The 22,100-nt window shown below is 45.9% G+C and overlaps 1 protein-coding gene and 1 non-coding gene across 4 annotated transcripts in view; one reads left to right on the forward strand and one right to left on the reverse strand.

Annotated features, from left to right (window-relative positions):
• The window catches only part of FBXO16 (F-box protein 16), a 74,378-nt gene that overhangs the window by 43,701 nt on the left and 8,577 nt on the right, over nt 1-22,100 (forward strand). The window contains exons 8-9 of one of the 3 annotated variants that reach the window (XM_005209865.5): nt 6,908-6,930; nt 7,641-19,430. The exons of 1 other annotated variant lie outside the window; for it this stretch is intronic. In XM_005209865.5, coding sequence (XP_005209922.1) covers nt 6,908-6,930; nt 7,641-7,650 — 33 coding nt within the window. In that variant the 3' untranslated portion in view covers nt 7,651-19,430. Of the gene's footprint in view, nt 1-6,907; nt 6,931-7,640; nt 19,431-22,100 lie in introns of those variants that run through there. One more of the 3 variants, XM_010807724.4, reaches the window with a different exon arrangement.
• On the reverse strand, nt 1,465-1,571 carry LOC112447957 (U6 spliceosomal RNA). The gene has a single exon (XR_003036210.1). It is a non-coding gene; the product is annotated as a U6 spliceosomal RNA (small nuclear RNA).

Below are 22,100 nucleotides of genomic sequence, written 5' to 3' on the forward strand. Positions count from 1 at the left end.
AAAGCTTTCTGTTCACAGTGTTCAGCTAAATACAAGTAACAAAAGCTTCTAATTGCCTGCTTACTCTAATTGCTTTAGATAAGACCTTATCTTGCCTGGTGCTCCTCCCCTTAACTCCAGCCTCTGTGGTTACCATCTTGACCTCCTTCCAGGATAACTTGATTCTTAATGTCCTGATTGTTTTTTAATAGTCTTTAAGCTTTCTCACTTTTTTTCCCCTATCTGGATTAACAGAGGAGGAGAAAGGAGTATTCTCTAAAGCAATTCATGGTTCACATCTAAGAAAGAACAATGGTTTAAGCATTGGGAAACCCCAGGTTCTGGCCTTAGCTCTGCTGTTGACTGGCAGACACTCAAGCTATTTCTAAAATAAGTTAAAATTGCATCTTTTTTTTAATAACAGGTTTATTTTAAATATTTATCTTATTTATTAAGTATTTATTTCACTGCACCGGGTCTTAGTTGCAGCACATAGGATCTTCAATCTTCCTTGTGGCGTGTGGGATCTAGTTCCCTGACCAGGGATTGAACCCACACCCACTGCATTGGGGCACAGAGTCTTAGCCACTGGACCACCAGGGAAGTCCCTAAAATACCTCTTTAATGTCTCTTCCAGGCTAAAGTCTGAATCTCTGGACCCTCATAGTTTCCCACCACATTTACTCTCTGCTTTCCCCTAATACCAAAAAAGAATCCAGTGTATTCATGAAATCTTAATTCTTAATCATTAAAAACTGGTCTCTGTCTCCTTTTTTTTTTTCCTTCAAACTTTAGAAAACCTGATTAATTAAAACAGAAGAATTTATAAAACATAGTTTATACAGTGGTTTTCTTGCAAGCAGTCTTCAATAGACTTCTTTCAAATTCTGACATATCTGTCAGATAGGTGTTTGGTTTGGATGTGCAGAGCTAAAAATATCTAAAGGAGAGATTTTTAATTACGTAGTTCAATCCGTGAAATTCCTGAGAATTCCATTTGGAAGAAAGAATAAGAAAGAATATGGGGGACTTCCCTGGTGGTCCGGTGGCTAAGACACTAGTCCCGATGTAGGGGGCCTGGGTTTGATCCCTGGTCAGGGAACTAGATTCCACATGCCACAGTGAAGACGTGAAGCAGCCAAATAAATAAATAAAATTTAGGAGCAAAACAACAATGTATTTTTTTTTAAATGGAATATGGGCTTTGCAGTCTGAGAGACCTGGCTTTTTTTTTTATTTTTTATGGTAGCAAGCAAACAGGATTTATTTCAGAGAGAAAGTACAAAACTCTCAGCATAGACACTGAGAAGGGGTGACATGCCCCAGACCGGGGCTTTTTTACTAAGCACTGCAACTTTAGATAAGTTACTTAACCTCTCTGAGCCACAATTTTTAAAAAATTTTCCCTGTTTTATTCATACTTTTTAAACTTTATTTTTTAATTGGAGGAAAATCGCCCTACAGTGTTGTGATGGTTTCTGCCGTAAAAACATGAAATGCTCCACCAGTTTGCATGTCATCCTTGAGCAGGGGCCATGCTAATCTTCTTTGTATTATTCCAGTTGAGGTATATGTGCTGCTGAAGTGAGCACTGAGCCTCAATTTCTTCATCTATAAAATAGGAATAATGATACCTCCCTTGCAGGACTGTTGTGAGGATCACACGCCAGGTATATATTAAGTACTCAATACATGTTCACGTTCTCCTCCATTAAACACCTTCTTATTTTTCACTTTGCTGACCAAGAGCACACGCTTTGGCCTGAAACAGACTAGGTTCAATGCCTGATACCATAGTTTCAGCAACTCAGTGATTTGGGACAAGTTGTTGACAATCTCGGAAGCACTGTTTTCTCATCTGGAAAATGGAGTTAGCAACAACAAGGCCCAGCTCCAGGAAGCGTTCATGAACTAGTCACATCCATCAGAATCACATCAGATCACCATGGAGACAGCAGGGATGCTGAGAGAGTGCTGATGCTGAGTGGCTGCTGAGTTGCTGACAAGGGGTCAGCCAGGTGGCCAGGATGAGGCTCCAACCTTCTCTTTCTCAATTTTACCTTTACTTTCCCCCACTTTTCTTTTTGTAAATATTTTTAATTGATTATTTTTGGCTGTGGTGGGTCTTAATTGCAGCATGTGGGATCTTTCATTGTGGGGCACGGGCTTCTCTAGATGTGACTCCTGGGCTCAGTAGTTGTGACTTGCAAACTTAATTGCCCTGTGGCTTGTGGGCTCTTAGTGCCCCCACCAGGGATCAAACCCTCGTCCCCTGCATTGGAAGGCAGATTCTTAACCACTGGACTACGAGGGACAGGCCCTCCCCACTTTTCTTTGTCTTTCTCCTTTGTCTTCTCTCTCACAGTTTCTGCTGTGTGAAAAATGGTTGCATCCAGAGCAGATATATTTTCTTTCCCTGCACGGCCTCCATAAATCTTGTGTCTGTGCATGACTCCTTCTCAGTGCTGGGTTTTTGATTCCACGCCCCCAGGTAGAATACTGTGTGTTGAACTCTGTGCCATGGATTTGGTGCTGTGCGCCCTCCTCTGCCTCTGATACCTCCAAGATGAAAAGACCTAATTGCTAAGAATCCTGGGGGCAAAATTAATTCTCAGGGAGGACCACGACTTAGCATCTTTGCATTTCTCCTTTGCCTCTGAAAGAGCATAGTCTGCTTGTTCTGTCTTGTGGCCTCTTGTTTGATCATGCTATGCATAATAAATTAACGTGGCATTTCCAACAGGAGTAATTCTCCTTGCTTCTCTTTCCCTGAATATTTAGAGTGGGGCCAAATGGCTTCTTGTTTTTACTTAAGAGTTAAACAAAAGGGACTTCCCTGGTGGTGCCGTGGTTAAGACTGTGCCTTCCAATGCAGGGGCTGCAGGCTCAATCCCTGATGGGGGTACCAAGATCCCACATGCCTCACTGCTCAAAAACAAAAACAAAAAACAGAAGCGATATTGTTACAAATTCAATAAACAACTTTAAAAATGGTCCACATCAAAAAAATCTTTGATATATATGTGTGCGTATGTAGTCTGTATGTATGTGCATGTGTATAACCCTTTGTGCTAAATAGTTTGGCTTTTTACAGCAAACTACATTAGAAGCCAATTTTCTCAGACATGGATGCTTTGAAATGTAAATTCATAGTCTCTACTAACAAACAACCATAGGAATTCTATGTCCTGTGCACATTTGGCGGTACATCCCGACTTTATGTCACCTACTTGGGAGGCTGAATGGTGCCATCACATAATCTTGGACTTAAATTTCAAAACCCTGGCTAGAATCTTCTGCTTAGCCTTTCCCCGACAACTGATGGTTTCACCCCAGAGCTAAAGACAAATGAAGAACAAAAACAGGCCTGTTGCTGTGTTAATTATTTCTTGCTCACCTCTATTTCTCTATTTAAAAAAAATTTTAAGGTATATATTTTTAAATGTGGACCAATCTTTTTTAATGGCCACATCATACAGCATGCAGGATCTTTAGTTGGAGCGTGCAAACTCTTAGTTGTGGCATGCGGGATCTAGTTCCCTGACCAGGGATGGAACCCCGGCCCCTTTGCATTGGGAGCTCGGAGTCTTAGCCACTGGACCACCAGGGGAGTCCTAGACCCATTGTTTCTTGACTGCTTTCCTTTCGTTCCTGCAGTCCTTTCCTCCCTTAAGATCATTAATTACTGAGACCTGTTTAAGGGCAAGCACTGTGGCCAGGCTTAGATCACAAAATGTCTGGGACCAAAATGGGACGAATGTCTTGGACCAAATGTCTTGGACAAAGACATCATGCCTGGTTCTCTTTCTTCAGGGACCCCCTCCCCTATCTGCTTACAACACCCAACGTTGACATAAAAGAAATTTGCAGTTATTTCAACCAGATCATCAGATGCTCTGGACCAAACTCAAGATTGTCAGATTTATACCCTTTGTATATTTCCTCAGGCTTCCCAGGTGGCTCAAGTGGCAAAGAATCCACCTACCAATGCAGGAGTTGCAGGCAGGAGATACAGATTTGATCCCTGGGTCGGGAAGATCCCCTGGAGGAGGAAATGACAGCCCACTCCAGTATTCTTGTCTGGAAAATTCCGTGGACAGAGGAGCCTGGCGGGCTACAATCCATGAGGTTGCAGAGAGTCAGACACAACTTAGCCACTGGACACACACACACACACGCATAGAATTCCCCACATTTTGTCTTTCCTCCTTAGATTTTGTCTTTCCTCTTGTCATGATGGGCATTAAAGTCTTAAAATGAAGAGGGTCTATAAGCTTGTTTTCAGGGACAACCAGGAAGAGTGGTGGCTGACCAGCCCACTCAAGATGGCCGTTCCCTTGCTCTCTGTCCGTCCCCTGCCTGACCAGTGCCTGCTTCACTTACACTGACTCTGGCCTTCCTACATACTTGTCTTGGGCGCTAGCTAGTGATCGTTCTTATCAAAGGGGCGGTGAGGGGTGTGCCCTTCTGTTGTTTTCCCTGGTAATTGATGAGCCCATCTGACATCAACTCCCCTGTAACTGGCAATCTCTCCCTCCACCAGGAGCAAAGACTGCTGCCACGTCCTGAAGGTGTATGCTGCACAGGGTGGGAGGTCGCTCCAGGACTTTGCTTCAGACACAGAAGCTCCCCATCTGTCAAACCACTGAAGTCTCTGTTGCCTGATCCATGTGTGCATGCTAAGGCACTTCAGTCAGGCCTGACTCTTTGCAACTTTATGGGCTGTAGCCCGGCAGGCTCCTCTGTTCATGGGATTCTCTGGTCAAGAACACTGGAGTGGGTTTGCCATTCCCTTCTCCAGGGGATCTTCCTGGTGCAGGGATCGAACCCCCATCTCCTGTGTCTCCTGCATTGCTAGTGGATTCTTCACCGCTGAGCCACCGGGGAAGCCCTCTGTTGCTCAATCCAGGCTTTCGTCAGTCTTGAAGCTGGGCAAATGCAGGCTTTGTAGGCCTGTGAGGTGCAGTCCAACAGGTGGGCATAAAGAGACCAGTTTCCAGAGCCCCTCAGGAAGGGGTGAGAAACTTGATAGCTTGGGGTGGTGGTGACAATTACCAAGAGGAGAGGTGGTGGGGTGGGGGAGTCCCTGGGACCTGCCAGGGTGGAATAGGAGAGTTTGAGAGGAGCCTGCCTGAGCCTGTGGATCTCCCCCTGGGGGGACTTAGAAGAAAGGGTTCCTCAAATACACTGATAAATATCCTCTACACTGTAATAGGATTCCATTTGAAACAGTTACAGCCGAGGTGTTATGAGCCCATTCTTGTGTCACAGAAAGCTAGGCTGTTCCTCCATTTGGAAGGTATTATTTTATTTTCCTTGTTCCTAAAATAGCACAAAGGAAGGCTTCTGTTTGTTCTTGTACCTTGTGCTAATCCTAGAGCAACATGAATATGCTACTGTACACGGATCTTGAAACAACAGTGAAAACTTCCAACACGGGAAGACAATTAATTCCCACTCCTTCCCCCTTTCCTCTTGGATTCCAATGACTGGCTGTGTTTAACCCTAGTTTTGCCTACTCTTTCCCAGAAAAGTCACAGCTAGCATGCATGGATCTACTAGCAGGAGCATAGATTCAGTAGGATGTGGGATTCCAGCTTGATTCTCCAGGGGCTGACATCTCATCAGAGAACTAGTCCTGAAGAGCATATGTTCAGTGCTGAGTTTGGGGGTCTGTATGATAATGGCTTCAGGAATGCAGCTGAGACAAAAATCCCTGAGGGTTGAAACACTCAAGCTTCTTGGAGAAGGTGGGCCTCCAAGGATAGATGTAGAGAAGGAGTAAAGAGAGCAGGTGAGAAAGTCAGAAAGAGCAAAACAAATATTGTATATTAATGCATGTATGATATGCATTATGGCAGGCTACAGTCTATGGGGTCTATATGACCAAAGTCACAACCAAAGTGACTCAGCATGCATGCACCACACATATATACAGAATCTAGGAAAACAGTACTGATGAACCTATTTACAGAGAAGAAATGGAGATGCAGATGTAGGGAATGGACTTGTGGACACGGCGGGGGAAGGAGAGGCTAGGACAAATTGAGGAAGTAGCATTGATATATATACACTCACTCACTCTCAAAGTCACTCAGTCGTGTCTGACTCTTTGAGACCCCATGGACTGCAGCCTGCCAGGCTCCTCTGTCCATGGGATTTCCCAGGCAAAAATACTGGAGTGGGTTGCCATTCCCATCTCCAGGAGATCTTCCTAATCCAGGGATCAAACCTGAGTCTCCTTCATTGCAGGCAGATTCTTTACCATTTGAACCACCAAGGAAGCCCCATGTATGCTCATAACTTGTGGGAGGCTGTTATATAGCACAGGGAGCCCAACCTGGAGCTCTGTGATGACCTAGAAGGGTGGGATGAGGGGGGAGGGAGGCTCCAGAGGGTAGGGATATATATATATATAATTATGACTGATTAACATGGATGTATGGCAGAGAGCACCACACCATTGTAAGGCAATTATCCTCCAATTTAAAGATATATAAGAGAGAGAGGCAGGTGGAGGGTGCAGGTGAGAGCAGCCTGTGTGGGGCATCTCTGTGGAAGGAGAGGGACCCAGTTCACTGGAGACAGCAGTCATGGCTGAAGCAATTTCAGATTCAGTGAAAGCCTAAAGTAGGACTTTCCCTAGATTAATGGAAACCCTGTGTGTTGCAAACATATCCATCAGAGCATTAGAGGGAGGTAACGGATGACCTGACTCCTGGGGCCTGCCAGCTGAATATGGAGTCGGGAGGGGGACAGTGTTTGGAGAGGCTCAGCCTCTGTACATCTGCTTGCTCTCCTGTGTTGCTCTGCCCAGTCGGGGCTGAGATAAGAGTGCATGTGCCCCTTCCTGCTCCCTGTAAACTCAGCTCGTATTAGGTCTTTCTCTCACTCTCTCCCTTCCTCTGCCTTTTCTGCTCACGGCCAGATGTTGAGAAGTCCTTCCTCGCTGTGAGTTTTGGATGGAATGTCCACGTGTGACATCAGTCTTTAGTGCGCATGCCCAGATTAGCAGGGAGGGTAAACGATGGGAACTCTATCAATACCCACCTGGTCTGAGGATCACGAGTCTCCAGGCCCAGCTCTAACACCTTTTAGCTCCTTGAACGCTGGCATTTCAACTACCTGCTCTTCGATTTCATTTATTTGTAAAATGGAGACGTTAATACCTCCCTATCTACCTCACACAATTTCCTTGAGGCTCAAATGAAATGTGGTTGTGAAAGTGCTTTGGATACAAAGAAATGTATTTATTAGGAGTAACTCAATGCTTGAGGGGTTGCATGAGGGGGAAGGTGGTGAGACTGGGACGTCTCAATAAATCCCATCCCGTCCTACGATTTTATAAAATTGTTTTATACGACTTGGTCATTGGTTAAGTAACTAGGTGTGTCCGACTCTTGCAACCCTGTGGACTGTAGCCCACCAGGCTCTTCTGTCCGTGGAATTCTCCGGGCAAGAACACTGGAGTGGGTTGCCATTCCTTTCTCCTGGGGATCTTCCCGACCCAGGAATTAAACCCACATCTCCTGCTTGGCAGGTGGATGCTTTACCACTGAGCCTCTAGGGAAGCCCTTTATATTCCTTAAATAAGTTGAATTAGATAGCTTTTTCTGCTGTTCTAACAACTCTCACTCCAGCGGTATCTTTTTTCTCCCTAGAGCTCCTTAAATGCAGAACCCAGGGCCTCCCTACACGTCCCAGCTCACCTTGCTTGGCTTCCTCACCAGCCACTGGGCCTCCCAGCCACTGAAGCAGCAACAAAAACACTCACACGGCATCTCCAGAGGCTCTCTGGACTTCAGTCATCACCCCAGGCCTTCCCGCAGCAGCTGATGTGAAAAAATGTGAAAAGATTTTTCCAAAAACGACAAGATGCTCTACACAGAGACTTGGATGTCACGTGGATCCTTGCTTAGAAACGGCTTAGGAACCTTATTGTGAAAGTGAGTCCTGCAGTATTTCAGGAACAGGTATTCACCGCACAGACATTGACATATTTATAAACTTAGGAATGTGATGATAGATACTGTGGAGTGGATAAAGGGACATGTGACAGGATCCTTGGTGAGGTTGGCTGTGTGAGACCAGGTCCGAGAAGGATATAACCAGCACATCCCCAGGGCTCCACAAGTGGTTTAGTGATGGGACGATTGACCATGGTGTCATAGTTTGCTGGGGCTGCTGTAGCAAAACCTTAGTCCGTTTAGGCTGCTGTAACAAAAGTACCATTGATAAGTGGGCTTCCCTGATGTCTCAGAGGTAAAGAAACAGCATGCAATGCAGGAGACTTGGGTTTGATCCCTGGGTTAGGAAGATGCCCTGGAGAAGGAAATGGAAACCCACTCCAGTATTCTTGCCTGGGAAATCCCATGGACAGAGGAGCCTGGTGGGCTACAGCCCACAGGTTCACAAAGAGTTGGACACGACTGAGTGACTAAGCTACCACCACAATTGATGAGTGGCTTAAAAACAACAGACATTTATTTTCTGGAGGCTGGGAAGTCCAAGATTAAGATGTGGGCAGGGTTGGTTTCTTTTGAGGCCTCTCTCTCTGGCTTGCAGACGGCTGCCTCGCCCACAGACTGTCTTCCTTCTCTGCTTGTCGATGTCCTAATCTTCTCTTACTGTGTATATGCTAAGTTGCTCAGTCATGTCCGACTCTTTGGCACCCCATGGACTGTAGCCCGCCAGGCTCCTCTGTCCATGGGATTCTCCAGGCAAGAATACTTGAGTGGGTTGCCATGCCCTCCTCCAAGGTGATCTTCCAGACCCAGGGATCGAACCCACATCTCTTATGTCTCCTGCATTGGCAAGCGGGTTCTTTACCACTAGTGCCACCTGGGCCTCTTTATATGGACACAAGTCAGATTGGATTAGGGTCCACCTGTATGACTTTGTTTAACTTTAATTACCTTTTTGAAGACACTCTCCTAAGACAGTCACATTCTGAGGTCTTGGGGGTTAGAACTTCAACATAGGAATTGGGGGCAGGGGTTACAACTCAACCCTTAACTCACACTGTGGGCAAGGTAAAGAGAATCAAGACGAATGGAGAAGCCACTGGGAACTATTAACAGCAGAAGCTTCCATCATCCTTGGGCCTGGAGAAACAAAAGAGAAAGGGTGTGCTATTCCTAGAACCCATCCAGAGCTGTGGTCATAGGAGAGGGGCCACCCGGCATGGGTGCTATATGACAGAGGAAGGCACCCATGGTGGAGACCAGGCTCTGGCAGGGAGGGAGGGAGGGAGAAGACCCACCCCTCTCTCTCCCCGCCCTTCACACTCCTCTCTTCACACTCTAATAGTGCTTCCCTTTGGTCAAGAGCCTAGAAAGAGGCACTGAGAACAGCGAGGCCTGGGGGCTGCAGCTTGTAGATGTCAGGCTTTGAGGCAGGGAACAGGATGACAAGTGTGGCCAGGGGTGGGAGGGGAGTGGTAGGATTTGAGTGGGACGATGAAGAATCACCAGCTCAGTGGAGAAAACAAAGACATTTCCAAAGGAGGAATTAATTATGCATACTCAGTAACATAAATGGGCTTTAAAGTATCATTGGAAAACAGAAAATGCTACTTAGCTGCAAAAAATATTAGTCATACATTTGAAACTGAACCACGTATTCATGTAACCATTTCCAGTCCCAGAAGTTACTATTCTAAGATACTTGTTTGCAGAAGTAAAGCAGAATGATAGAAAAATAGGTTTGTCAATCTTGTCATGTTGAACACTTATGTTCTTAAAATGGGATGGGAAGTATTATTGGAAGGGTTTTGGAATAGAAAGCAGCTCTCTGACTCAGGAGGGTGCCTGTGTGACCACACCCATCAATCGTCACAGCATGGTTATATGAACTGGGTACGACCCTGTGTTATCGCGCTGGGTGTGCCATAACAAAATACCATAGGCTGGTGGCTTTGACTACAGAAATTTGTTTTCTCACCACTCTGGAGGCTGGAAGCCTGAGACCCAATGTTGACAGGGTGGATGTCTGCTGAGAGCTCCCTTTGGGAGCTCCTTTTCAGTGTGTGCTCACACGGTCTTTCCTAGGTGACTCTGCAGGGGGAAAAAGCGAGGGGGATGGAGGGAGGGGGAGAAAGAGCGATCTCTTGGTGTCTCTTCTTTTTTTACCTAAGTTCAAATCATCCTGACTTTATGATCACAGAAATACTATAAATATCCACAGTTGGTGAACACTGTTATAACAAATACAGATAGAAGGATGGATAGAGAGCTACATAGATAGAGTGACTGTAACAGGAATAGGCTCAATCTGCACATGCTGTTTTTAAAGTATAGTGTTGAATTTAGGGTTACTTGAATTTTTAAAAAAATTTATTTAATCACACCAGGGCTTAGTTGTGGGATGTGGGATCTTTAGTTGCAGCATATAGGATCTAGTTTGCTGACCAGGGATCAAACCCAGGCCCCCTGCATTGGGACACAGGCTTGATCCCTGAGTCAGGAAGATCCCCTGGAGGAGGAAATGGCAACCCACTCCAGTATCCTTGTCTGGAAAATCCCATGGACAGAGGAGCCTGGCAGGCTACAGTCCATGTGGTCGCAGAGAGTTGGAGACGACTGAGCGACTTAGCACACACTCATGCATTTCCCTAAAGGCTCCACGTCCAAATACAGCCGCTCTGGGGGTTAAGACTTCAACATATGAGTTTTGGAGGGGACCCAAACATTCAGTCCATAACATCCCACGTAGTGATATGAAATAGATGACACTTGATATGTTGATACTGATAGTCATTAAATCAATAAAACTTCATTGCACACCTACTGTGCACCAGAATCTCTGCTAGGCTCTGAGATTATAGGTAGAAGGGAAAAAAAAAAAAAAGCCTCAGTCTTTAATGAGTTTATAACTTGAAGAGAGACAGAGAAGCTGTTAGAACACAGTGGTCACTGCCAGGAGAGCCTGAGCATTTGTGCTAAGTCACTTGGTCATGTTCGGCTCTTTGAGACCCCTTGGACTGTAGCCCGCCAGGCTCCTCTATCAATGGGATTCTCCAGGCAAGAATACTGGAGTGGGTTGCCATTTCCTTCTCCAGACCCAGGGATCGAACCCATGTCTCTTGGGTCTCCTGAACTGGCAGCGGGTTCTTTTCCACTAGCACCCCTGGTGACTCAGATGGTAAAGATTTCACCTGCAATGCGGGAGACCTGGGTTCTATCCCCAGGTCAGGAACATCTCCTGGAGGAGGGCATAGGTACCAGTATTCTCGCCTGGGATTTCCATGGACAGAGGAGCCTGGCGGGCTGCAGTCCATGGGGTTGCAAAAGAGTCAGGACATGACTGAGCGACTAACACTTTCACTTTCTGTTCAGTGCCTCCTGGGAAGCCCCAGAGCGCCTAGATAGGATGAATAAACCACTCCCTGGGGGCAGCAGAAGTGATGTGCAAGCAGAAACGGAGGATGAGGAGTATTGGATAGTAAACACGGGGTGGGACAGACAAGGGGGAGCATTCAGGATTGAGGAAGATGATACACAGAACTAGGGTGACCAGGATCCTGGTTTGCCCGGGGCTGTCCTGGTTTTAGCACTAAAAATCCCACATCTGGGAAAGCTCGGGGTCGCTGAGCCTTATATGTAGAGGTGTCAATAGTACAGTAGAGCTGGTGCATGGAGGAGGAGGGTTGCAGCAGGGCTGATGGGAAAAAAGCTGGAAAAAAGGCAGGAGCCCAAACAGGAACCGAGCCATGCTCAGGAGGTAAGGCTTTCTTTTGGAGCTAGCTGAGTACTCAGTGCTGCTGTGCTGTGCTTCCTTGATCAGTCGTGTCTGACTCTTTGGACCCCGTGGACTACACAGTCCATGGGGATTCTCCAGGCAAGAATACTTGAGTGGGTTGCCATGCCCTCCTCCAGGGGAATCTTCCCAACCCAGGGACTGAACCCAGATCTCCTGCGTTGCAGACAGATTCTTTACCACCTGAGCCACCAGGAAAGCCCAAGAATACTGGAGTGGGTAGCCTATCCCTTCCCCAGGGGATCTTCCCCACCCAGGAATCCAACCAGCATCTCCTGCATTGCAGGCGGATTCGTTACCAACTGAGCTGCCAGGAAAGCAAGTGATCAGTAAGTGATCTTAAGTAGGGGAGCAATTTGCTGAGACCAGATTTTTTTTTTCCTATAGCAAATTATTGTAATATTTATTTATTTATTTTCTGTAATCTGCAGTGTGACTTTATTTTTAAATTTTTATCAGAGTGTAGCTGCTTTACAATGTTGTGTAAGTTTCTGCTATATACTTTGCTGTACATATTATTGTTCAGCCATGTCTGACTCTTTGCGACCCCATGGACTGAAGCACACCAGGCTTCCTAGTCTTTCATCATCTCCTGGAGTTTGCTGAAACTCATGTCCATTGAGTCAGTGATGCCATCCAACCATCTCATCCTCTGTCGTCCCCTTCTCCTTCTGCCTTCAGTCTTTCCCAGCATCAGGGTCTTTTCCAGTGAGTTTGGCTTTTCAGGTAGCCAAAGTATTGGAGCTTCAGCATCAGTCCTTCCAATGAATATTCAGGGTTGATGTCCTTTAGGATTAACTGGTTTGGATCTCCTTGCTGTCATTTTTTGGATGTCCTTCCCATCTAGGTCACCACGGGGCACTGAGTAGAGTCCCCTGTGCTCTATAGAAGATTCTCATTAGTTATCTATTTTATATATAGTATCATAGTGTGGGGCTTCCCAGGTGGTGCTGGTGGTAAAGAACCTGCCTGCCAATGCAGGAGACTAAGAGACACAGGTTCAATCACTGATTCAGGAAGATCCCCTGAAGGAGGGCATGACAATCCACTCTCGTATTCTTGCCTGGAGAATCCCACGGACGGACGAGCCTGGTGGGCTACAGTTCACGGGGTCGCAAAGAGTCGGACACGACTGAAGGGGCTTAGCAGGTGTGCGTGCAAATCAGTAGTTTATAAGTGTCAGTCCCAATGTCCCACCTTCTCCCATCATCCCCAGAGACTTGCATTTAGAAAGAGCTCTATCTGCTGGGTGATGAGGAAGAGGGACGATATTGAGGGCCATTCAGGAAGCTGTGGTGGTTTTTCAGGGAACAGTGATGGAGAGCGAAAGTAAAACGATGTGGGGAGATGGAGAGACCTGGAGGATTTGCAATGTCTTAAGGAGGAGTAACAGGCCTTAGAAATACATGTTTGGGAGGTGAGAGAGAAGGAGCAGTCAAGGATGACTCCCAGGTTGCTGGCTTGGGCAACTGGAAAAAGTCTTGGGAAGTAATTTAGACGGTTTGGAAATACCTTCCCCACTGCACCCTGCGTGAGAATACAAAACAAAGCAGCCTTTCTTCTGCTTCCCAGACAGCTCTTGGTGACCTAAAATCTCAGTTATTGTGCAGCTGCCCCAGAGGTCTCCGGCCCATGCAGCCAGGAGACTTTCGGCATGCTCAGGTTGGAGAGGAGGTTTGTGGGAGAGGGGGAAGCAGAGGGACATTTATGACGCTAGATATTTCCTCAAGGTCTGTGTACTCTGTCTTGTTTAAGCTTCACGAAAATCTTACCAGAGAGGAAGGTGGGGACTGTTATTCCCATCTCAGAGTTGCTGAACGGGGATAAACTAACATGCCCTGGGGGCCACAGACACAGAGCAGCAGAGCTGAGCTTTAAACCCAGCTGTGGGGACTTCCCTGGTGGTCCAGTGGTTAAGAGTCCATCTGCCAATGCAGGGGACACGGGTTCGATCCTTGGTCGGCAAAGATTCCACAAGCCGCAGAACACAACTACCGAAGCCTGTGCGTCCTAGAGCCTACGCTTCCCAACTGGAAAACCCACCGCAGTAAGAAGCATGTGCGCCGCAACTAGCGAGTAGCCCCCACTCACCACAACTAGAGAAAAGCCTATGCAGTAGTGAAAACCCAGTGCAGCCAAAATAAATACATAAAAAAGACTCCACCTCCCAGTGCAGGAGGTGTGGGCTCGATCCCTGGTCAGGAAACTAAGATCACACATGCTACAGGGTATGGCCCAAAATTATTAAATAAGTAAATTTTTTAAAAATATATATTAAAAAAAAATTAAAACCCACCTGTGTCTGACTCTGAAGAACAGCTCTTTCCACCAGTGAGTTCCCTAGTTTCTACCCAGTTGGATATGTGTTCCATGTACTGCCATGCCTTGATTCTGTCTTTATTTAGCAGTCCAGCAGGATGCAGACAAGGTAAGGACTGTCTCCTTCAGGGCCCTAAGAGGCCAGTTGAAGGCTGCTTGCCTGATGGAGCAAGGTTTGCAAGAGAGCATCTTCATCCTCTGTAACTGGTCCCCACAGTGATGAAACCTGCAAAACTCTGAAAGCCGTACTTTCTGTATAATTATCTTTGTGAGCATCAAGGCTATGGAGACAGTGTGCCCATCGACAGCCTGTTTAGGGAGGTTGGGATTGTGTGTTAGTTGCTAAGTCGTGTCTGACTCTTTGCAAGCCCACCAGGCTCCTCTGTCCATGGAATTCTCCAGGCAAGAATACTGGAGTGGGTTGCCATTTCCTTCTCCAGAGGATCTTCCCCACCCAGGGATCGAACCTGGGTCTCTTTCATTGCAGGCAGATTCTTTACCATCTGAGCCACCAGGGAAGCCCAGAGGGTTGGGGGAAGGAGATGAAACTCAAGAGACAGGTAGGCATGAGCAGGATACTACACGAAAGAAAGGACCACAGAAGGAGTCTCCAGGGCCTCCCTCCCAAAGATGGGAGTGTACAGCGAGCTTGTCTAAACCTCCGAAGCGACTCTGGAAAACTGACAGCCATGAAAGGGGTCCCGACAGGGAGGCTGCCCTCCTAGGTCAGGGACCTTCTAGAATTGGAGCCTTAAAAGAAACCCGAGAGCCAACCCGAGCTCCTGTGTAACCAGCCACACTTGTATTTTGATGTGACTCTTGACCGAATTCCTGCAGAGTCTTAATAGATAATCCATCCATTTTGCATAGCCTTCTATTGTTATTTCTGCATGTATTTTGTTCCTCTACCCCTTCTAGATTGGGATTTCTTTAAAAGACCCTAGTTTCACTCTGTCCGTGTTTTCACAAGTTCTTTTACCCAGTAGACACGTGACTGGCGTTTGTTGGCCTTGGAGTAAAACGGTCCTTTCTCCACTACCTTCTTTAGTCACTGACACTGGCAGAGAAAGGACACAAGAGGGCGCTCCTTCCCCACTGATCTGAGTTCAGGTCTTGGAGCCTGAGACAGGACAGACATTGATAGAAACGTTTTTAAACTAATTTGGGGGAGTTTTGAATATTTACACCGCCACACTTAGGAAAATCTTCTTTCAGCTCAAGCCTTCGATTCCATTTGAATCAAACTAATATTCACATAATTTTTGAAGAATTTATAATCTAAGGAAGAAGCATTTATTTAAAAAAACCAACCAACCACTTTATATCCATTAGTATGGTTCTTATTAAAAACACAAAATAGCGAGTGTTGGCAAGGATGTGGAGAAATTGGAAGTTTCCTGTGTTGCTGGGGGGGAGGTAAAACGACCACTGCTATGGAAAACAGTATGGTGGTTCCTCAAAAAAATCAAACATAGAATTACCATACGATCCAAGCAATTTCGCTTCTGGGTATATTCCCAAAAGAATGGAAAGCGGCCACTCAGAGAGCTGTTTGTACACCCATGTTAATAGCAGTGTTATTTGCAATAACCAAAGGGCGGAAGCAACCCAAGTATCCACTGACAGATGAATGGGTAAACAAAATGCAGTGCAACATGTGCGCAGCCATGTCCAACTCTGCGACCCCATGGACTGTAGCCCGCCAGGCTCTTCTGTCCATGGGATTCTCCAGGCAAGAATACTGGAGTGGGTTGCCATTGCCTTCCCTGGGGGATCTTCCCGACCCAGCAATTGAACCTGGGTCTCCTGCATTGGCAAGCAGATTCTTGAGCCACCAGGGAAGCCCGTAACATACGAGGGAACAGTATCAAGCCTTAAAAAGGAAAGCACTTCTAACACATGCTGTAATGTGGATGGCAAAAGACAGCATGTGGTTCCACTTATTGGAGGTCCCTAGAGTGGTCAGATTCATAGAGACAGAAAGTAGAATGGGGGTTACCAGGGGTACCAAGCATTTATTTTTATTTTTAAAACCAAGACTGTATCGTTTAAGTTATTTGTTTATTTGGCTGTGTGGGGTCTTAGTTGCGACATGTGCGATCTGCATGGTGCCACGCAGGATCTTTCGATTTGGTGCACAGACTCTAATTGCGGTGCATGGGCTTAGTTGATCCGCAGCATGTGGGACCTTAGTTTCCCAACCAGGGATTGAACCTGCGTCCCTTGCATTGCAAGGCAGATTCTTTATGGCTTGGCCACCAGGGAAGTCCCACCAAGTACTTAATAGATACTGAATTTCGCTTTGGGAAGATGAAAAAGTTCTGGAGATGGATGATGTTGGAGGTTGCACAACAATACGAATCTACTTAATTCTACTAAAACATAACATTTAAAAATGGAAGAATTAATTTTAAAAAGGGACAGAGAGAGATGTGTCTTTAAGCCCAGTTTCATGTACAGCCTTATCTCTTGCCAAGGTGCCTTGGAGAAGTGAAGACCCTTGTGACCGTGTATCATGCATGTTGGTGAGGGAGAGAGCCACAGTTTCTGAGCATGGCCCCTGCTATGACCAGTGTCCCACCCATCTGGGCTCCTGGTTCCGTCCCACTTTGGTGCTGGGACCACACTATCTCAGTTTAGCGTCTTTCGGGTGCCTTACATGCTTCACCCCACACGTAACCACTCGTCTTTACACCGTTATCACTGGACTCAGCCCTATTCCTCTCCTTCATTTCACTAAACACTTTCTTGCAAGTTCCATGTGTATCTCTCTTTTGTTCTTTAATACCTCCCTCCTCTCCTTAAACCAGGAAACCCGGTCTCAGCCCTCACCTCGTGGCAATTTTACTCTCATGGTGTCTCAGTCCAGTCTGGGCTGCCGAAGCAAAATACTGTGGATCAAGGGGCTTAAAAACCACAGACATTTATTCCTCCCAGTTCTGGTGGCTGGAGTTCGAGATCAAGGTGCCGCAGATTCCGTGTCTGGTCAGACCCCATAGCTCCTTCCTGAGTCCTCACCTCTGGGGTCTCCTTTATAAGGGTGCTCATTCCACTCATGGGACTTCCTGGGTGGCTCAGCGGTAAAGTATTCACCTGCCAGTGCAGGAGAAGCAGGAGGCTCAGGTTTGATCCCTGAGTTGGGAAGATCCCTTGTAGGAGGGCATGGCAACCCAGGAGTATTTTTGCCTGGAAAATCCCATGGACAGAGGAGCCTGGCAGGCTATAGTCCATGGGGTCCGTGCCTTAATCGTGGTCTGTTCCTTGAATCTGCAGTGACCTTCTGTTGACTCCGTGGACATTCTTGAGGTCTTGCCTGAGAGGTGCTCAGCTCTGTCAGCTTCACCCAATTATGATGACGACTCCCAAATCTCTCCTAGAGGACAGCCACCGTCCCTCACGTCATCCTCTTTTTCCCCGGATTTATAGGGTGTTTGTGTTTTGGATGTTCTGCCAGCACCTCACACTCAGCCGATGAGGCTGTCTCGTTTATTTCCTAAACACGAGATGGGGCGGGAGGGGTCTTAGGCACTTCTGATAGGGTTGCTCCACTCGGCTTCATGGTTGTGGGCAGGTGGGGGGATCATTTAATTTCTCAGTTTCCTTACAGAGGAAGAGATTTACTTCCCCAAAAATCCTACCTGTGAGAAATAAGAAAAAAATAATCTGGGGCCTGCCCTGGGAGCCCATGGTTAAGACTCTGCGCTTCTCATGAAGGGGGCATGGGTTCAGTGATCAGGGAACTAGGATCCTGAGTGCTGTAACTGAGACTCAGTGCAGCCAAATAAATGAATAAATAAAATCCCACATGCTGAGCGGTATGGCCAAAAAAAAAAAAAACAGTGTGTGTACTGTAAGGAAAAACACACAGGTGCCATTGAGTGGCAGAAGCTGGGAATGAGAGGCTCTGCCTTCTCCTGAGTGCACCATCGCACATAAGTGGAAGCTCAGGTGGTCTAGAAATGCTTGTGCAAGAGCGGGTGAGCTGTCGGGGTGGTCTGCCCTGCCTGCTGACGTGGAGACGCAGGTTAACTCCTAGACCCGGCATATTCTACCCCACTTTGTCTAGCAGACTCCCTTACTCATCAGTTGTCAAAGAACTAAAAAGTTATATACTCTCAGAAAGGCGAAGTTCTAACCCAGTGGGACTGAAATAACCTTATCTTAACAAATACCACCAACTCCTTCAATTCCTGTTATGATGGTTCTCAACCCCAATAGGGGGATATGACACTCCTATGACTCTGTGCTGATGATTCTGGGAGAGTGCATAAAAATCGGGGTGCGTAAGGTGATCTAGAATTTTGGGAGGAAAATGCACCCCGAGTTGAGAATGATGACTCTATTACAAGATTGTCTTGTGGAAAAGCCCAACTTATTTATTTATTTACTCCCTTGATAAATCATTGAAACACTAATAACTGAGTTTTTCATGAGCCCCCATCCACTTGTCATCAGTGTATTTAACAAAGATACCATCCTTTTGTACTTAGAAAAGTTGTTTCTCTTTGAGACTCCATAAAGGATTCTAAAGGTGAACAGGATCCTTGCAATTAAGGGAACTATAATGTAACAGGAAGGTTTCTTACAGAAAAGAAACAATTGGAGGGACTTCCCTGGTGGTCCAGTGGCTAAGACTCCCTGCTACCAATGCCGGGGGCCCGAGTTAGATCCCTGGTCAGGGAAGTAGATCTCACATGCCACAACTATAGATCCCTTTTTACGGGGATCCCTTTTTAAGATGCTGCATCTTAAAAAAAAAAAAAAAATCCCACATGTGGCAACTAAGACTCAGTGTAGCCAAATAAATAATTTTAATTAAAAAGATTCCCGGATATTTCTTATGTTCTTTTATGTTTGAAGAACACTGTTGTATACCATTCTGGTTTTTTCCCATGCACTTTTCATAGCAACATACAATTGTGAGTTAGAACAAGAGATTATTATGATTTTAGAGGTTTTCACCAAGTAGAGAGTTGATTTGTTCCTTTAAGGCTGGATGGGATTTATATGCAAGGCGTGGGCCAGGACAGAGTTCCAGGGAGATAAAATTGTTTATGCAAAGAAGGAAAGAAAAAAGCAAATGTGAACAGAGATTAGAAAACTTTTTCTGAAGTCAAGGATTCATGAAGGGGAGTAGCAGTGATAAGGTTGAATAAACTCTGAAGAAGAGGCCAAAGTATTTACTTGGGAGGGCGGTGTTTTCTCTAATGTGCTATGATGAAATTTTGATATATTTCATTCCATCATCCCAAAGAGAAACAATTTTTAAGAAAGAAAAAGACCATATCTTTAACATTGTAATGATCGCAACTACCAGCCTGAGTGCCTGGGAGAAAACCAAGCTGTTAAAATAAATATGACCTGCAATTGCCAAATCTTTTATTATTTACTTGCTGTTTGTCATCAGTTAATGCGAGCAGATGGGCTTCCCTGGTGGCTCAGACAGTAAAGAATCTGCCTGCCAATGCAGGAGACACCAGTTCGATCCCTGGGTCTTCTTCAGGGGTTAGACCCCCCTGGAGAAGGGAATGGCTACTCACTCCAGTACTCTTGCCTGGAGAATTGCAGAGGAGCCTAGCGGGCTACAGTCCATGGGGCCGCAAAGAGTCAGACATGACTGAGCGACTAACACTTCAATGCTAGCAGATAAGAGTTTGGATCCTTACTATAGAAAAACAAATGGGGCGGGGGGGACTTACAAGTTGAGGAAATTCTACCCATTAAGTGTTCTTTTCTCTATGAACTGGGGAAGGGTCACAAGGGCAGACCACCTTGGTTCAGCTCATGGCACATCAGACTTCCCAGAGAAAATGGATTAAGCCCCACTGTCAGCTGTGGGAAGTAAGGCCCGGCAAGGATAAAGGTGTGCTTTTAGGCAGATTACTTTGGTAACCATATACACACTGGGTTGTTGAAGGGAGCAACCAAAGACAAGAAGACCAGTTAGGAGATTACAGCAGTAAACAGCAGTAATCCAGACTGGAGATGAAGTAATAGGACCTTCTATCTAATCTATCCTGCTTTACATTATACACATTCTTTTCACAGGCACTCCCTAAAACAATTATGTGAGGAAAGAAATGTCATTCAAACAAACAAACAAAAATGGAAGTTTAATTTAAAAGGTGGCTATGTGAGCAATATTTTTTTGTTTTCATTTTTATTTATTTATTTGCTGCACCAAATCGTAGTTGCAGCACTCAGGATTTTCAGTCTTTTAGTTGCTACAAACGGGTTTGTTTTTTTTTTAAGTTGTGTCATGGGAACTCTTAGTTGCAACATGTGGGATCCAGTTCCCTGACCAAGGATGGAACCCTGGCACCCTACATTGGGAGCACGGAGTATTAGCCACTGGACCACCAGGGAAGTCCTTGTGAACAATATTTTTTTAAAAAATTAACAGCACTTAGTGCCTGGAAAATCCCATGGACGGAGGAGCCTGGTAGGCTGCAGTCCATGGGGTCGCTGAGAGTCGGACACAACTGAGCGACTTCACTTTCACTTTTCACTTTCATGCATTGGAGAAGGAAATGGCAACCCACTCCAGTATTCTTGCCTGGAGAATCCCAGGGACGGGGGAGCCTAGTGGGCTGCCGTCTACGGGGTCACACAGAGTCGGACACGACTGAAGTGACTTAGTAGCAGCAGTGAGTGGTTGGTTGGTGGGGTAAAGAGCAGCAGGGGAGAGGAATCCACGGTGATCTCAAAATTTTTGAACTCGGGCACTTGGGAGACGGTTGCTGCTATTAACAGATGCCTAGAGGAGAAGCTAATCTGGAGGTGGGTGTGTAATGGCAAGTTTTTTTTTATCTTTTGCAATAATTTCAAAGTTAGAGAAAAGTTATACCAAAAGAGGGACTTCTCTGCTGGTCCAGTAGCTAAGAATCTACCTTCCCATGCAGGGGACACAGGTTCGATCCTGACCCCTGGTCTGGGAATTAAGATCCCATGTGCTGCAGAGCAACTAAGCCCGTGCACTGCAGCTACTGAGTGTGAGCACTGCAACTAGACAAGCCAAATCACAGCAATGAAGATCCAGTGCAGCCCTCCCCCGCCAAAAAAGAAAAAAAGTTTATACGGAAAGAATAGTACAAGATATTCGAGATAAGACTTTCACCCTTGTCTCAATATAATGCCCTTCTTAAGCAAAGGGCACAGTATAGGGCCACGCAGTGCACTCAGCTATTACATCTCTCAAATCTCCTTCCATCTAGAAAAGCTCTGTGATTTTCCTTTACTTTCACAGCTGTGACATTTTTTAATATTACAGGCCATTCTGTAGGCTTGTCCTCCCGTTTGGGTTTGTGCACGGTTTCCTCCGTATTAGACCCCGGCGATACGTCTCTGATCGGACTGTTACAGAAGTGACTGTGTTCTCACTGCATCAACAAAGTGATGTATGTCATTGCTTGTCATGTTGACTTCATGGTTTGATCTTAATCTGTATCTGCCAGTTTCCTATCTAATGACTAAAATACATTGTGAAGAGATTCTTTGAAAGGGCGCTGCTTTTGTGGCAGTGCCGCTGTGTAATTGTATCGGGCCCTGCACTTAGACGGGTCCCAGGTTTGGCTTATTTTTGTTCATTTCTTACAAAGAAAGAAAGAGGGAGAGAAAGAAGGGGCAAAGAAGAATATATTCAACTTAAAAAATTTTTTTAATTATTATTTTAAAAAATACGTATGTATTTGGCTGCACTGGGTCTTAATTGAGGTATGTATGAGCTTCAGTCTTCACTTGCACCACTAGAACTCTTAGCTGTGGCATGTGGGATCTAGTTCCCTGACCAGGCGACCCAGGACCCCTGCATGGGGAGCATGGCATCTTAGCCACTGGACCACTAGGGAAATCCCTCCCAATTTTTTATTGTTTATTTATTGATCCTGCTGCGCTGCTTGGAGATCTTATTTCTCCAACCAGAAATTAAACCCACTGCCCTTGGCAGTGAGAGCTCAGAGTCCTAACCACTGGTTGCAGGCATGCGTGCATGCTAAGTCCCTTCAGTCCTGTCCAGCTCTTTTTGAGCCTATGGACTGAGCCTGCCA

The sequence above is a fragment of the Bos taurus genome, chromosome 8 (genome assembly GCF_002263795.3).
Source record: "Bos taurus isolate L1 Dominette 01449 registration number 42190680 breed Hereford chromosome 8, ARS-UCD2.0, whole genome shotgun sequence".
Classification (NCBI taxonomy): Eukaryota; Metazoa; Chordata; class Mammalia; order Artiodactyla; family Bovidae; genus Bos; species Bos taurus.